The sequence below is a fragment of the Camelina sativa genome, chromosome 15 (genome assembly GCF_030686135.1).
Source record: "Camelina sativa cultivar CO46 ecotype springtype chromosome 15, ASM3068613v1".
NCBI classification, from domain to species: domain Eukaryota; kingdom Viridiplantae; phylum Streptophyta; class Magnoliopsida; order Brassicales; family Brassicaceae; genus Camelina; species Camelina sativa.
Genome location: NC_141894.1, coordinates 6,951,428 through 6,967,014, shown reverse-complemented (window position 1 = coordinate 6,967,014; position 15,587 = coordinate 6,951,428). Strand labels below are relative to the sequence as shown.

The 15,587-nt window shown below is 35.8% G+C and overlaps 2 protein-coding genes and 2 pseudogenes across 4 annotated transcripts; 1 reads left to right on the top strand and 3 right to left on the bottom strand.

Moving 5' to 3' along the window:
* The first annotated feature begins 2,172 nt into the window (after positions 1–2,172).
* LOC104745827 (proton pump-interactor 2) lies at positions 2,173–5,478 on the top strand. Of its 2 annotated transcripts, none has more exons than XM_010467181.3 (8): positions 2,173–2,536; positions 2,913–3,261; positions 3,360–3,539; positions 3,638–3,784; positions 3,878–4,072; positions 4,162–4,260; positions 4,350–4,865; positions 4,960–5,478. In XM_010467181.3, exons 2-8 carry the CDS (start codon positions 2,926–2,928, stop codon positions 5,266–5,268), a joined length of 1,782 nt encoding a protein of 593 aa, XP_010465483.1. In that variant the 5' UTR covers positions 2,173–2,536; positions 2,913–2,925; the 3' UTR covers positions 5,269–5,478. The 2 variants fall into 2 exon arrangements, with proteins under 2 accessions (XP_010465483.1, XP_010465484.1); XM_010467182.3 differs by having other exon boundaries at positions 2,249–2,742.
* LOC104745828 (RNA polymerase II C-terminal domain phosphatase-like 5 pseudogene) lies at positions 5,442–6,390 on the bottom strand (annotated as a pseudogene). The gene has a single exon (XR_015581619.1). The product of XR_015581619.1 is annotated as an RNA polymerase II C-terminal domain phosphatase-like 5 pseudogene (transcript).
* A 1,511-nt stretch (positions 6,391–7,901) lies between these two features.
* On the bottom strand, positions 7,902–9,494 carry LOC147926332 (uncharacterized). Its single transcript, XM_087487020.1, has 3 exons — positions 9,483–9,494; positions 9,340–9,417; positions 7,902–8,787 (listed from the first exon to the last, which is right to left on the bottom strand). The coding sequence occupies exons 1-3, from the start codon at positions 9,492–9,494 to the stop codon at positions 7,966–7,968; spliced, it is 912 nt and encodes a 303-aa protein (XP_087343146.1). The 3' UTR covers positions 7,902–7,965.
* A 271-nt stretch (positions 9,495–9,765) lies between these two features.
* On the bottom strand, positions 9,766–10,531 carry LOC104745826 (protein GRIM REAPER pseudogene; annotated as a pseudogene).
* Positions 10,532–15,587: the final 5,056 nt, after the last annotated feature.

The window sequence follows — 15,587 nt, the reverse complement described above, 5'->3', positions numbered from 1 at the left end:
ATACAAAGATATGGTTTTGTCGTTTTAGAGTTTTAACGTTCATCTAATCTTATACACAACAATGTTGGTAGATAAAAAAACATGCATATCGTATAAAAAACAAAGATATTGTTTTGCCATTTTGGAATTGTAACGTCTATCTGATCTTATACGTGACAACGTCGGCGGATCAAAAATCACCTATATAACATATAAAGATACAAATATATCGTTTTGTCTTATTAATATATAATTTTGATTTATGTTATGATATATAAATTTATCGTTGACCAAATATTTTGTTTTTCTCGTTAAATGATTCTATAATAAATATTGTTTATTTTAAATAATCTTGTATTTTCCTCTTATAACAAAATATGTTCGGTAAAAAATAACATTTATAATTGATATTAATTTTTTTGTTCTTTTAAATAACTAATGTTACTATATTCATTTGTTCAGTACATTACCAAAAAAAAAAAACATATATTTTCTCATATGTACCACAACTCTCCAAGGTTTGTGAAAATTTTGGTGCCTATGTGATACAATTGGTGTTAACGATTGTCAAAGTATTTAGAAAACTATATTTATTATGAGAATTACTATCTAATTTGTTTGTGTGGTATATTACACATTTCTTATTAAAAGAAATTTCAGTTTTCCGATAAATTCGACAGCTTTAAACTGAACTAGCTACAAAACTAGTTGACCATATTTCGATAATTTTTGTTTTGGGTTTTGTCCGTTACATAACTTTTTTCACGTAACGTGTATAATAATGTCCATTAAGAAACATTGTAAATTTGTAACCGATAATTAAATGCTAAAACTCTTTTTTCTTTTGGAGGGTAGTTAGGGATACGTGGAGATTAGTCACTATCTAAACATAGTTAAATTGACTGTCTTTTGCTAATTAATACAGCAGTGAAAAAAAAATTGAATTTATCTCTGTATCCCATCAACAGATATTTTCGATAATTACTAAAATCTGCTTGGAAAAAAAAAATCCAAAGATAATTTACCAGCTTAAATCAATAATTGCCTAAATGTTTTAAACATTATATGTATATTATAAATTTTGGTACTCAAAGGCTTGGCCTGTCTCAAGGTTCTCGTCCCTTACCAGCTTCCCTCCGCGTCCTACAACATTTGAATTTTCAATTATAATTATTGCAAACATAGGTTTTTATTTTTATTTTATCTGAAAACAAATAATATATGCATTTAAATTTAGAAATTAATGTAATGACAATTCTCATACAACTATTAAAATAGAAATATATTTTTAACGCATATTCATTATTATATGCAAACAATTACATATATTGATCGATTCAAATACAAATATTTGTCGATGCATATACGACAAAATTAATTATACTGATCGATTAAAATATAAACATTCATCAACGCATATACGACAAAATTAATTATATTGATCAATTAAAATATAAACATTCATCAAACGCATATACATTATGATATGCAAACAAAAAGAAATATCTTGATCGATGAAACTAAAATTATTAGTCAACGCATACTAATTATGGTATGCGACAAAATTAATCATATTGATCGATCAAATTTATATATGTAAATAGATTTTAGAAAAATAATATGAATAGATAAATCTTAGTGAGTTATAGACATTTTTAAAAATATTTTGAACCATCTCATAAAAATGTCAAGTAATGGGTCAATGTTCATACTTTTTGTAAGCATTTATGATCCATAAGTTAAGTTAAATTATTTATTGAATAAGAGAAATAAAGTTTATCTAGACTTAAAGACTGAGAATTAAGCTCTCTTATTACCTTGCTAAAAATACTTTTATGGAGGAGTCAAATCCAAAGAAAGTCAATAGTCAACTCAGATAAACAAGAGCTGACTTTGAATAACCTACTAAGCCTAAGCTAAGATTAGATTTCCTTCTTGTCATTAAAAATTTAAGTACTTGCACTTTCCCAGTCAAAAATACAAGTTAAATTTTTGTATTTAAATTAAAAAAAAAGAAATGTAATTTTTAAAGTGTTTTATTTTGTAAATAAATATATTATTTTAACCCAAAAGTAAAGTAATATACATCCAAAACTATAATCATTATATAAAATTAAAAAGAATTAAAGAAATATGAAAAGGTCCAAAACTTTTTTTAAAAAAAAAACGTACAGTCTAGCAAATTTGGATAGAGAGACTAGAAAAAGCAAAAAAGGATTATAAATACATGTAAATCTCTATTTCCTAAAAAAATTATTTAAGGATGAACAAAGAAGATCTTTTTTTAAAGCCTTGAAGATAGAGATTTTAAGAAAATAGCCAAAAGAGAAATCTCTCTCACCATTTTGATTGATAGATAGAGAGAAAGAAAGACGAAGAACAGAACAGAGTCTCTCTCTCTCTCTTTCTCTCAACCTTTTAAAAAGTCTCGATTTTTTTCTCCCTTTAGGATTTTTTATCAAAGTTATCACAATAAAAATTTCCTCTTCAGCACAAAACCCTGAGATTTTTTGCGAGAATCTGTGTGTGGTGACGACACTCATTTCTCCTTTTCTAGGTATAATCTCAATTAACTTTTTCGGTTAAAGCTCGAATTTTTTTCTTTTTTTTAAAAAAAAAATTTGTTCCTCGATTCCGCGTTTTTTTTTTTTTCGTCTTTTACAAAGTATATATATTGGCTTTTGATTATAAAGGACATGTCTTTTGTTGTTGACTGGGTGTACCATACCACACATACTCTGTTCTTGTTTTGTCTGAATTCTCGTATGTTCCTCAAATCTTCTTTATTCCTTTGCGCGTTTTTTGTTTTGGGTTTTTTTTTGTGACATTTCTCTGACAGATCTTTTTTAAGTCGATTTCAGTTTCGTTTTTGACAATGTCACAGTTGTTCTTACAGTGATTTTTTTTCTCTCTCTCTCTGTTTTTGTTATAAGGTGGTGCCAAAAAATGGGTGCGCAGATTATACTCTGTGATGGGTTCGAGGTGGTTCCTCCGCCGGAGATGAACGATTTGATTTTCTTCGGAAGCGACCAATCTGTGTCGAACTGCGATGTATCAACTGTTACCACCGAAGAAGACGGCACTGTTTTTTCCGGCGATAGTTCACCGGGAGGTGCGGCTGAAGAGGAATGGTCTGAAGCTAAGCCTTTCTCTTTCTACTTTGTTAAGCAACCGGTTTATGATGATCCCGAGATCAAAGCTAAGATTGATGAAGCTGATCAGGAGATTTATCGCTGTAATAAGCTCCGTATTGAGCTCTCCAATGCACAAAAACTCGAGAAGGTGAGTCTTTTTTTGTGATGATGATGATGATGATGATGATGTTGATGATGATGATGTTGATGATGATGATGAATTTGGGGTTTTGGGTTTTATTGTAGGCTGAGGTTTCGTCTTTGTTTGCTCAAATGGAGGGTTTGGTTCCTACATCGGAAGGATATAGATTGGTTTTTGAAGCGAAAAAGAGGGAATTTGATACTCTACAGGAAGCTCTACGGAACCTTCGGTGTTCTAGGAGTAGTGATCAGCTTTGCTTTACAAAGGAGGAGCTTGATCATCTTGTAATGGAAACTGTTTTTTACATAACGGTTTGATTATATCTAAATATTTGGTTTATTGGTTGTCTGATTGTGGAAGTGTTTAAATGTGGTTGATGCAGATTTATATAGCTCATTATCAGATTGAACATGGTAGCATTGGTTTGGAAGATGAGGATTGGGTGCTTAAGGATACTGAGAAGCCTGATGGGATAATTCTAAACGAGGATTCTCTTGCGCAGAAAGAAGCTTCTATTAACCGTGTCAAGGTAAGCCTCTAAACAAAGTTTAACTCTTTGGGGGAGATTTACTAAAAATATTGTTGAAACTAATGATGTGATGGTTTTTTTGCCTCGTTACAGTCATTAGCTGTGGAATTGTATGAAGTAAAGAAGGAGCTCGATGCGATTACATGGAATATTAGCCAGGTGTCTGACAAAATGGGAAAGATTCAGAACAATATCCAGATGTTAAATTTAGAAATTGCACTCATACTTGAGAAGAGGGACAAATCGTATGCAAGGATTAAGATGCTGAGGATACAACGAGACAAAGGGGTACCATATTTGTCTTCCTGTTAACTTTTTTGCTTATGGATGATCCCAAAGTTCTGATCTTTGTCTTCTCTTTTTTTTTGTGTGTGTAGAATGCTGCCTTTTTCCAGAGCCATGCTGTTATGAGGAAAGCTAAAGAATTGGCTGCTTCAGGAAATGTTAGAGATCTTGAAGTGTTTGCCAGCTCTGAGGTTTGTTTGGTTTTGTTTGGGTCTTATTGCAGGATTCTTGCTTAGGTGTCTCTATTGAGCATATGTTCTTGATTCTGTTTTTTTTATAGGTTGATAGATTCATGAATCAATGGAATAATGACAAGGCTTTTAGGGATGATTACGTGAAAAGAATCTCTCTTTCACTCTGTGAAAGACAGCTGAACCGAGATGGCCGGATTAAAGATCCTGAAGTTCAGGTTGTTCGGGAAAGGCAAGTGCTGAGTAAGACTATGATGATGGGAGGCGAGAAGGTTTACAAGGTCAATAGAGAAGACTCCAGCTCCAACTCGTCTCAAGATGGAAATGTAATTACAGATAAACAAAAGAAAGAAACGAGGAAAGAGGCAGTGGACTGCAACAGGTCGAGTGCTGAAGAGAGTGATGTTATAGATTTGGAGTTCCCGGTGTATGAGAAACCAAAGAAGGAAGAAGAAGAGGTCGATGAAGAAACGTTGAAGGAGAGGAAAAGAGAAGAGCAGTTAGAGAAAGCTCGGTTAGCAATGGAAAGGAAGAGGAAGCTGCAAGAGAAAGCTGCTGCTAAAGCTGCTATAAGAGCTCAAAAGGATGCTGAGAAGAAACTCAAGGCAAATTATATTATCCCATTTCGATTTTTTTTAAGATGTCAATGAACTCTTCCTTTACATTGGTCTGTTTTCTAATTCTTTGTTTTGTTTTCAGGAGTGTGAGAAGAAGGCCAAGAAGAAAGCTGCTGCAAATTCTCCTTCAGAATCAGACCAATCACGAGAAGTGATCAATGAGCTGGAAAAGGTTAGGACGTTAACAGCTTCAGGGAAAGAGAAGCACCAGAAGGATAGATCATTGTTTCCAAAGCAAAGAAGTTTCAGGTACAAACACCGTGGAAGAGGAACCGAAGCTCTCCCTAAGGCCATCCTAAACCGTAGAAAGGCTCATAAATATTGGGTTTGGGGACTTTCCTCTGCTGCACTTGCTTGCGCACTCTTTCTCGTGTTTTTACTTCTAAGGTAAACTGAGAAAAAGAAAGAGACATTGAAAGGTCTTGTGACTTTGCCTAATTGGAGAGATGGAGTGAGTGAAGGAAGAGCTGCAAAGTTAGCGTGTAGTTTCTCTATAGTAGGTTCATAACCTTAGTTATTATTCTTAGTCAATGTTTCTGTCTCTTTGGAGAGTTGTCTGAAAAAAAAAAAAAAAAAGAGAAACAAAAATTAGCTTCTTCCATTTTCTGTCTCTCGTTTCATATTTCAGAAGAAGCTAAATCTAGTTTTCAAAAATTTAGCATCCAGGTGGTTTAAAGGGACCTTTAATCAAGCACCTAACGTCCTTAAAATCTAACTCATCTTCAAGCCCACAGGTAAAGAATTCATTGTGAACTTGCTTCAGGAATTTCAGAAGATTCATCAATACTCTTTTGCTTCTACTCTCGTCACTCTTCCTCTCTGCATAAGATGGTCTTGACTTAGTGTATTTGTGATCGTTTCTGAAATAGAAGTATTTTGTGACCTCCAACAAGTTTCTCTGATGATGAGGCCAAGCACCTACCTTATCATCCACAATAACGATTCCACGTTCATCAGCTAAGACAAGATCAAGTGTCTTCGTGCCAGGACTCTCTTCCCTAGTTATCACTCGATCCCCGAAATAGATTTTGTTTGGATCAATCATCCTCACAACAGCGTGACCGTAACTCGAACGGCCTTTTGTGTAAGCAAACATAGTAAAAAGCTTGTTGGCTTCTTTAAGGAACTCTTCAACAAAAGGTCGCAACTTAATTATTAATCTACCGTCATAGGTCCGCAGATCTTTCCTTGAACCTGATTTCTCTTCTTTGATAAGATACTTCTCTGCTTTAGTAAGATTTGTAGTCTTCATGGAGTGGATTAGCGTGCGGTCCAAGTCAAGGACTAAGTGAAGCTTCCTATGTCCGTAAACTGAGATTAGGGTTGTGAGATGCTTTGTAACAGATACAGCTTCGTTGCTCAGACGTAAACCGGGGAAGAGATAACCGAATGGTTGGCCTTCGACACAGCTCACCTTTGTTTTACAGGCGAGGCAGATTCCGTGATCAACAAACATATGACTACAATTACTATTAGAGCAAGACGATGACTCGTTCATCATCTCTGGATCGATCGATCAATCTTCCGAGCTCTCTTTTCAGGAAAATAGAAGGGAAAGAAGATCGTGTGTTTTCTATGAATCAATGGTTTTCGATACTTGAGAAAGATTTGGTAAAACAAAAAGAGGTAACTCAAATCCTCGTGAAACTGATTTATGAATTGGCTGCAAAAAGAAAAGAAGAAAAAAAAATACACATCGATGGTATATATATTCGAATGAAAAGAGGAAAATTACGAAGAAAAGGGTATCGAAATATAGGAAATTTCAACATTGGCTAAATTACTTAACAACAGGGTAGAGAAACCCTAAATTTTTGGAAAAGTTTATAATAACTTACGTTACAAATGACAATATATAAAATCAGACGATCCCTTTTTGTAAAATTAAACGAAATTTGTAATTAGTTGCATGTTATTTCTTCATTCCTTTTACTTTTTTTTTTGTTAAATATTCTTCATACCTTATGTAATACCCCATAGACGAATCATCTCTTCAACCTAACTAAAATTCTAGAAGGTGAGCATAAAAACATAACAAACACGAAGTTCTTTAAACCCTAAACTGAATCAGACTGAAGAGTGACAGAAATTCTAACACATAAAATATGCCGTTTTGCGGAATAAACCTTCATAACAATTTGAATGATGTGATTTCAACCCATTTATTTGATAGGAGTGGGCTCGAACCAAAACATACTGAGATTTTTGTGTAAAATTTAGATCTTACTAGGAAATCCAAGTTTATATGGGGAAGAACAATAAAAAGAGTCCAAAGATAAAACAGTAGAGATTTAGTATGGGTCTACAAAAGTCAGGAATGAAGGCAAGTTCTCACATCTCTCTTATAGATATCGTCTTCATTATAGTGATGGTTAAAGAAGGAGTGGTGAATCTTGGAGAGGAAACTCAGAGCATTTGCCAGTGCTCCATCATCAACACTCTCATCTTTTCTCTCTTCAGAGTAAGATGCTGATGAATCCGAGAGTAGATCATCATCATCTCTTGAAAACATCTTGAGAAGAAACTTGAAAAGGTTCTTGAACATGCCTCCTCTAGCAGCGAGTGCGAGGCTGTTCCTTTTTTTAGTTGCTTTGAAATAAGAGTAAGTTGTGATCTGCAGCAAGTTTGACCTGTTCTCCTGGCACCAAACGTCGTATCTATCGTCGAGGATAACCACCTCGTGTTCGCCGACCAAGACTAGATCAAGTGTCTTCTCAGAGACCAAAACCTTTTTTGCTCAAACCAATTCTCAGAGACCAAAACCTTTTTTGCTCAAACCAATGATAAATTTAGTGATAAATCTCAATCAAGGTCAGATTTGTATAAAGCTGTTAGCTAGCTCGTAAGTTAAAAACCAAATAACTAGCAATAGAAGTAATTAAAAGGAGAGTTAAAACTTCTTCTTTATCTATTAGAAAGCTGAACATATCAAAAGTATACATCAATCGTGTATTCTGTCAATCAGCTACTCCTATAACAGAACAAAATCCTATCATATCAGAACTCCCAGCTCATATACACATATCGAAAATTTCCACTTATATACCGTCATATATTCTCTCTACAACATATCAAAAAAATTCATTTGCTATGTCTTGATCTTCGTAGAAGTAACCACAGAAGTTTCTACTTCGTCTTCATCAGATGAACCGTCCAAATCACAGAAAGAGAGGCGCCTAAAAAACTTCCTGGCTTGCTTTGACCATATGTAAGAGATGAGAACAATCATAGCAGCAAGTGTGGTTAACAAACCAATCAGCTTTAACCAGAATCTATTGCTTGGCACAATTAACCAACTGCCGGAAACAAACGCCACTGCAAATGATATCAAGCCAATCCACATGAAAGCATGACAAACCATCAATGTGTTTCTCTGCACTTTCTGGTTACGAGGGGTAACACCACAAAGCAGACCAAGAGTGATAACACTAAAAGGAACCATGGTGTAAACCGCAAGCATGAAGATGAAGAATGCTGTCTTTTTCCCAACGACTGCCTCTCCATCATCGTTTAACCCTCCTGGGGGATTTAACCCTGTCGACCATCCAACTGTTGCCAGAAAGATTACCACCAAAGCAACGATGTTTCTTGAACTCAACAGTGATTCTTTGTAAACGGAATCAGTCTGCTGCTTGTGTTGATGAGCTTCTTGACCACTCAAGAGTTCTTCTATGTTAATCCTTTGCTCGCCACTTCCCCCTCCTACCCCAACATAACTTGTTTCTCCTCTTTCTTGAATAACCACTCCATTCTCTGTATCATCTTTTTCGCCATCATAAACCACAGCTTTACCTTTCCGACTACGTTCCATCTCAGCCAAGGGCGGATCTAGAGCATTAGTGGGTGGGGCACGTGCCCTGTGTAAGCTTAAGTTTAGTTTTTTCCTTGGTTGAGTTGGTACTCTGTGCCTCTAGTAAAAATATCTGGTGGAGAGTTCGACTCACTTTTTTTTGTTTTTTCTCTTTTTCATTGTTTAATGAAATGGAGAAATCATCTTCGATTGCCATATTTCTTTCCTTTACAGTTGAATTTCTATATATGTATACTAATATTCATGATATTAATTGGTTGCTTATAATATGCAATCAAGTATATTTTAATTTTGGAAATTATATATAGAAAGAAAGATAGAGGTGTTTTTTACTTGGAAATGATTATTTATACGCCAAATAACTGCATATTTTTACTTCGAAATGTTAAATAAGGACACATATATTGAAATTCCACTTCTAATATGCAATTAAATATATTTTAAAACCAAATAAAAAAAATTAAATATACTAAAAGTGGAAGTTATATTTTGTTAAATATTTTATTATGTAAATTAATATTATTAATGGTAAGTGATTTGTGCCCCATACAAATTCTTTGTCTGGATCCGCCCCTCTCAGCTGTTTCAAAGAACTTCTCACGTCCTGCAATTCAATTCATTCATGATTCTCCAATTAAATTAAACCCTTACCGCGAGATTGAATCGGAAAGGATACGCCAGTTGTTCAAGACTCGTACGACGCCTCAAAGAAACTCGCCTACTTATCACCTAAGTTTCCAAAAAAAACTCAAAAAACAGTAAAATTATAGAAAACTTTTCCAAGAATGTAGAACTTTCAATACCATATTTGCGTATTCCAAGGAGAAGACGACGCGAAGAGAGAGTGCGGGTTTCAAAGATTTTGAAAATTTTGATTTATGTTCCTTGAGTAAAAAGTTTAACAAAATACTATTTATATACATATGATTAATTATAGTTACTATAAATTACATTCGACGCTTTTTTCTTGGGATATTAAGTTTTTCTAAACAGAACCAACCTAATTATAGAAAATAATTTTATATATATCACAGATAAAATCATGGTGCACGTATGCGTAGAGAAATCTATTGTCTATTGATAAAACGTATCCATTTAAGTATATATACGATCTCTACTTATGAAGCTTTTAGAAATACACAACCTTTTAAAATTACCCATTAACCCTCCAGTAGTTTCATATTAAAAAATCAAGCGTAGCCACAATATCCATACTCACATTTCACCCCGGATTTACATTTTTTGTTGCATTTACCACAATGCTTAGGGTTAAAGCCAACATTGGTGCATATGCCTCCGCAACATCTTTGTCCAAATCTACATTTGTGACCGCACCGTCCACAATTATCCATATCACCTAAAATATTTCGACAATGCTTCTTGCAACAATACAACAAACTCGTCCCCTTGTCAGCCTTTACGCCGTTGCAAACGTTATAGCCTCCTGCCACATGACATCTCATCCCTTTTCTGATCTTCTTGTAGTGGCTAACTAGTAGTCGGGTTTTGGATGATATTGTTTCATTCGAAAGTATTGTAGGACTTTCATCAAGAATGTAGAACTCTTGGTCTTCTCCATTGGTAGCTTCTTCGGCTAAAACGGAATAAGGATTAGAGAACGTTGCCGCTGCGAGGAGACAGAGGATTAAGGAGATGAAGAAGGGAATGATCAGTTTAATGAACGTACAAGGGATCTTAATTACCATTTAGCTTATAAGGTGAAGATTCGATTAATTAGACAAAGAAAGTTTGGCTTTGGAACACAAAATAAGAAAAAGGAAGAGTGGAACATAAGGGAAGGTGTCGTATTGGTATATATATATTGCCGTAAGAAGATTCATATATAAATTCTAGATTTATAATCTAGTTTTTTTTTTAGTTCCTTAAATTAGGCAAAACAAGTGATTGCATCTATTTGTAACGGAAGGGAAAAAAGGAAATTCACTGCAAAACCTTACTTACAAGAATCTTTTTGCTATTATGGTTATCATTACATCTTTTCTAGTTGTCATATGTTACTTTACAACTTTGTTTGTTAGACATTTATACTTTAACACATTTTTTACTTAACATCAACTCATCAGTTGTTTCTGTTAAAAATCATATAACCATTTTTCGCATAACATGCCAAGTTCTTTAAACGGAACTCGGAAAGAGGTCTCTAGTCTTCTGATTGAAGCATGGCTGATCTAAATTTTCGCAGTACTTTTGCATCAAATGTAGTCGTGTTAACCAATAGTTTTCTCAGCTTTTCTTTCTTATATTAGTTATATTATGGGGAAATATGGTCACGAAATCAACTCCACCCTTCTTTCTACTAAAACCAAAATATCACATTTTGTTCCAACTTAGTATTTTATACTTTCTTCTCTCACTTAGACAATCATAGGACATTTTACTGTTATGCAGAGCACTTGAGAAGTCATGCAGTTCATGAGTTGTCTTACACCGAAACCTATGCAAACCTCGCACGTGTGGGGACGGTAGATGTGCCACGAAACTCGGTGAGAGTCACATGTCCGTTACGCTTACTTGCAAAACCCGACTTAAGACACTCTAATGTTTCCCCCTCAACGTGTCGTTTACTTCTCACTTCATATGTTTGTGACAGTCATATCGCCACCGCAATTGCTCATTACTTATTTTTACTTTACTTGGAGCTTCACGTTGACTATAAAGCAACGTTTAACCGTTGACTTCTGAAGATCCGGTGGAAACTGAAATTCCAATAATAATTTCTTAAACAAACGTGATACAATTTTGAATGTTTCATTATTATCAAAAACAATATTATTTTTACTATGTTCATTGATTCAAGACTGTTGTAACGCACATGACATCTTCTAAAGCCTATATGCTATAGCTTCATGTTCTCTGAAATATCAAGATATTCTATTTATATTAACATGTAAATAATTATTAGTACTAGTACAGTTGAGTAATTTGAGATATTCATACATAAGCATATCCATTAGCGGGTTCCGAAAACAATTAATGGGCCAAATCAGCCCAAATTGACCCGGAAACTATTTGCGTGACCAATAAAACCAAGCTTTATTGTAAAGTAACATCAAGCTCGTATGTATTCAATGTTTGAGTAGATGATGCAAGAATGTTGATATTTGAACTTTAAAATTAGCGAATCTAGGGAGCTCGTGGGGAAAAAGTCGACTGTGCATTAGGTTTTTTAACACGTTCTCATGTGTGGCTTCTCTGTTTCATTACATTTATTAGTCTTTTCTTGTGGAAAAAATATATCACTTTTATCGATTGTTTTTGTTGTGTTTGCTGTTTACATTGTGAATAAAAAGTTGGTGGGTGACACATGTGTTCCGGTCTTTGTTTTTGCACTGGACGATGAAAAAAAATTATCATCATCAAACATCTATCACAAAAGAAAGATCAGAATCATTTGTGTATGGATAGTCAAACTCTTCTATCATTCTTTTTGAGGTAGAGAATTTAGGTAGAATGGGAACATTTGGTTTGAATGAAATGTGATGATAATTTAACCTAACTCGAAAATACATTGAATTTTACAGAATCTAACAACTTAATGATTATGACAAGAAAGCATTTGTTAGCCACTAATATAAGCATCGTTAGCTTACCTTAAAAAGTTTAAATTTTCTTCTTTTTTTCAGTTAATGGTGGGTGAAAGGTTTATTTAATAGTTAATCATATACATTTGAAGTAGTACGAATATATTCTTAAGCACATTAATAACCCACAAAAGGTAAAAAGAAAGAAAGTGGGAAACCAACTATGGGTTAGGCAATTAACAAAAATAAATAAAACTATGGGTTAGGCACTTAGGCGGTAATTAAAGCCTATTCTTTAGTATTTTATCATTTACAGTTTGTTTATGGCATTCATAGATAATGCTAATTAATAGTCTTTGCGATCACTATCTTATTGTTGCGATTGACTTTCAAACACAACTACGACAAAAAAAAAATGAATTTTTCCAACATTAACCGAGAATATATCAATATGATCCCAATTTTTTTATTTCTCTTATGTCATGGGCAGTCTTTTTTTTTTTTTTTTTTTTTTTTTTTTTTGTCAACAAAAGATCAGCTCAAACGAGCCAATTGGGTGAGAAATTGTTTACAAACAAAACATGGTGCGAAGAGGTACGCGCTTGGCGTGCCAGAAAATCCGCACTTACATTAACAGTTCTAGAAACTAAAGATAAGGAAAAAGATGAAAATTCCTCCCTATCAATCTTGAAGTCGTCAAGATACGCCGAGAAAGCTGGCCAGTCCGAAGGAGAAGACACCATCTTCACCAAGTCTGAACAGTCTGTAAAGAAAGCCACATCTCTGAAATCATGTCCGATCATGCAGCGCATCGCCCAAATAAAAGCTTCAACTTCAGCATGTAATGGGGAAAGACTTCGTCGGAAATTCATGGCTCCCATAAGTTGGCGATGCGGACTGGAACGAGGTACACCACCATCCAGCTCCTGCAAAAAGGTCACCTGCTTTCCACGATCCATCTAAAAAGCAGCGATAACCCAAAAAACCGTGGGTAGGGCAGCAGTTGCCACCCTAACCGGTGACCCTGAAACTACAGGAGGGGTGGGATAAGTCTCCAAATCCCCCTCTACCTGAGCCTGCTGCCAGCAGATGCCTCACCCTCTGCTACCAAAACAATATCCTCCGGCCGCTCCACAATGTTTTCAAAAACACTTGCATTCCTAGCTTTCCAAATATACCACATAAGCCAAGGAAAAGCCGCCACAGAAGCCCCAGGATTCTGCTGTCCTAAAAAATGATCAATATTAGCATACACTGAATCCGTCGGGAAGGAAATTGGTCCCACTGGCACGTGTGCCAAAGCCCAAACCTGTCAAGCCGGGGGGCAAACAAAAATAGCATGATTTATTGTTTCCTCATCAGCACCACACCGTACACATCCTAAGTCGCAAGCAATACCACGTTGTCCCATATTTACCGAAACCAAAATACACCCCGAAAAAACCTGCCACATAAAATGTTGAATCTTTGGAGGGCAATGAACCCGCCAAACACTAGCCAGAAGAGGGGTTATTTCCGGACCACAACTAGATGCCGAAAAAATCCGTGGTACATCAAGACGAGCCATATGATATCCTGATTTAACTGTATACGTCCCTGTTTTTGTAAAGTGTCAACCGAACGAGTCATCCCTTTGGTTACCTCCTAGAGGTATAGCCCCTATCAAAGCAACATCTAGCGGATCAAAATGCTCATTGAGCATATCCATACACCAAGTGTTTGTCTGTCGATCAATTAACTGATTCATTTGAAGAGAAGGGTCCCGTAACAGGCCCTTACTTAAAGCTGGTCTCGGGAATTGAGCTGGTACCCAAGGATCTGACCATATTGAAATGGTGTCCCCGAAACCAACCCGTTTAATAAGCCTTTTATTAACTAGAGAGCGAGCAGAACATATACTCCTCCATCCATAGGATGGAGAGTATGACCTAATTGGATCCAATGGGTGCGTATTCCTATAGTATCTGCTTTTGAAAACCCTAGCAAACAGTGAATCTGGAACGTCAATCAGAACTCATAACTGCTTAGCCAATAAGGCTGAATTAAAATCATCCACATTCCTGAAACCATGCCCCTTAGTTATTTACTGACACATAATTTTTCCCAGGCAAGCCAATGATACCCCGACTGACCATTATTACACCACCAAAAATTAGCCACCGCACTAGTGAGTTTTGATGTAATTGTTTTTGGTAACCGAAAACAAGACATCACGAACGTCGGAACATCAGTAGCAACTGATTTTATCATCACTTCCCTGCCTCCTTTGGAAAGCAAGTTTGCTGTCCAACTACTCGTCCGACTCTGAATTCTATCTCGCACAAAAGGGAAAATCTTTGTCTTAGCCCCTCCCAAACTCTCGGGTAAACCTAGGTAAGACCCCATACCGCCCAAAGTTGTGATCCCGAGGACACCCTGCAACTCTGTCTTTGTTGCCTCGTCAATCTTATGGCCAAACTGTACCGAGGACTTAGAAAAATTAATTTGTTGACCCGAAACACAATCATACTGCTTCAGTATATCCAAAATAACCCGACAATGATCCTTGTCCGCCTTACAGAAAAATAGACTGTCAACAGCAAACAATAAATGCGTAATAGGCGGGCATTTATTCACCACATTTATACTTGTAATAAGCTTATTCCTTTCTGCTTTCCGTACATTCGCAACTAAAACCTCTGTGCATAAAATAAACAGATAAGGGGATAAGGGGTCGCCCTGCCGTAATCCCCTTTGTGGGACTATCAACCCATTCGGTTGTCCATTTAGAAGAACTTTATACTCAACTGAAGTGACACAAAACATAATCCACGAAACCCATGACTCTGCAAACCCCATTTTCCGTAACACCGCCGCAACAAAATCTCATTCGACCCTATCATATGCCTTGCTCATGTCTGTCTTTATAGCCATAAATTTCCCTTTACAAGATGGGTTTTTGCGCAAACCATGAAACATCTCCTGAGCAATGAGGATATTATCTGAGATCAAACGACCAGGGACAAAAGCCGACTGAGTCTCAGAAATAAGACCCGGTAAAACCTTCTTAAGCCGCTAACACAAAATCTTTGAGATAACCTTATATCCCACGTTACAAAGACTAATCGGCCGCAATTCCGTCATCCGAGTTGGCTTGGCCACTTTCGGTATGAGGCAAATATGAGTTCTATTTAAACCCTTATCAAAAACACCCTCCGCAAGAAACCTATTAACCAAATCCACAAGATCCGTTTTTACTATATTCCATGCTTTTTGGAAAAATAAAGCTGTCATCCCGTCTGGGCATGGGGCTTTATCCGGATACATCATAAATAAGGCCGACTTGACCTCAGCCTCCATTGCGGGTACTGTGGCCGC

Excerpts from the sequence above, each read along its gene's own strand:
- LOC104745827 (XM_010467181.3), top strand. The coding sequence starts at position 2,926 with ATGGGTGCGCAGATTATACTCTGTGATGGGTTCGAGGTGGTTCCTCCG. Across the intron at positions 3,785-3,877 it reads CTTCTATTAACCGTGTCAAG|TCATTAGCTGTGGAATTGTA; the intron begins GTAAGCCTCTAA and ends GCCTCGTTACAG. Across the intron at positions 4,073-4,161 it reads GGATACAACGAGACAAAGGG|AATGCTGCCTTTTTCCAGAG; the intron begins GTACCATATTTG and ends TTGTGTGTGTAG.
- LOC147926332 (XM_087487020.1), bottom strand. Across the intron at positions 8,788-9,339 it reads CTTTCCGATTCAATCTCGCG|AGGCACAGAGTACCAACTCA; the intron begins GTAAGGGTTTAA and ends TATTTTTACTAG.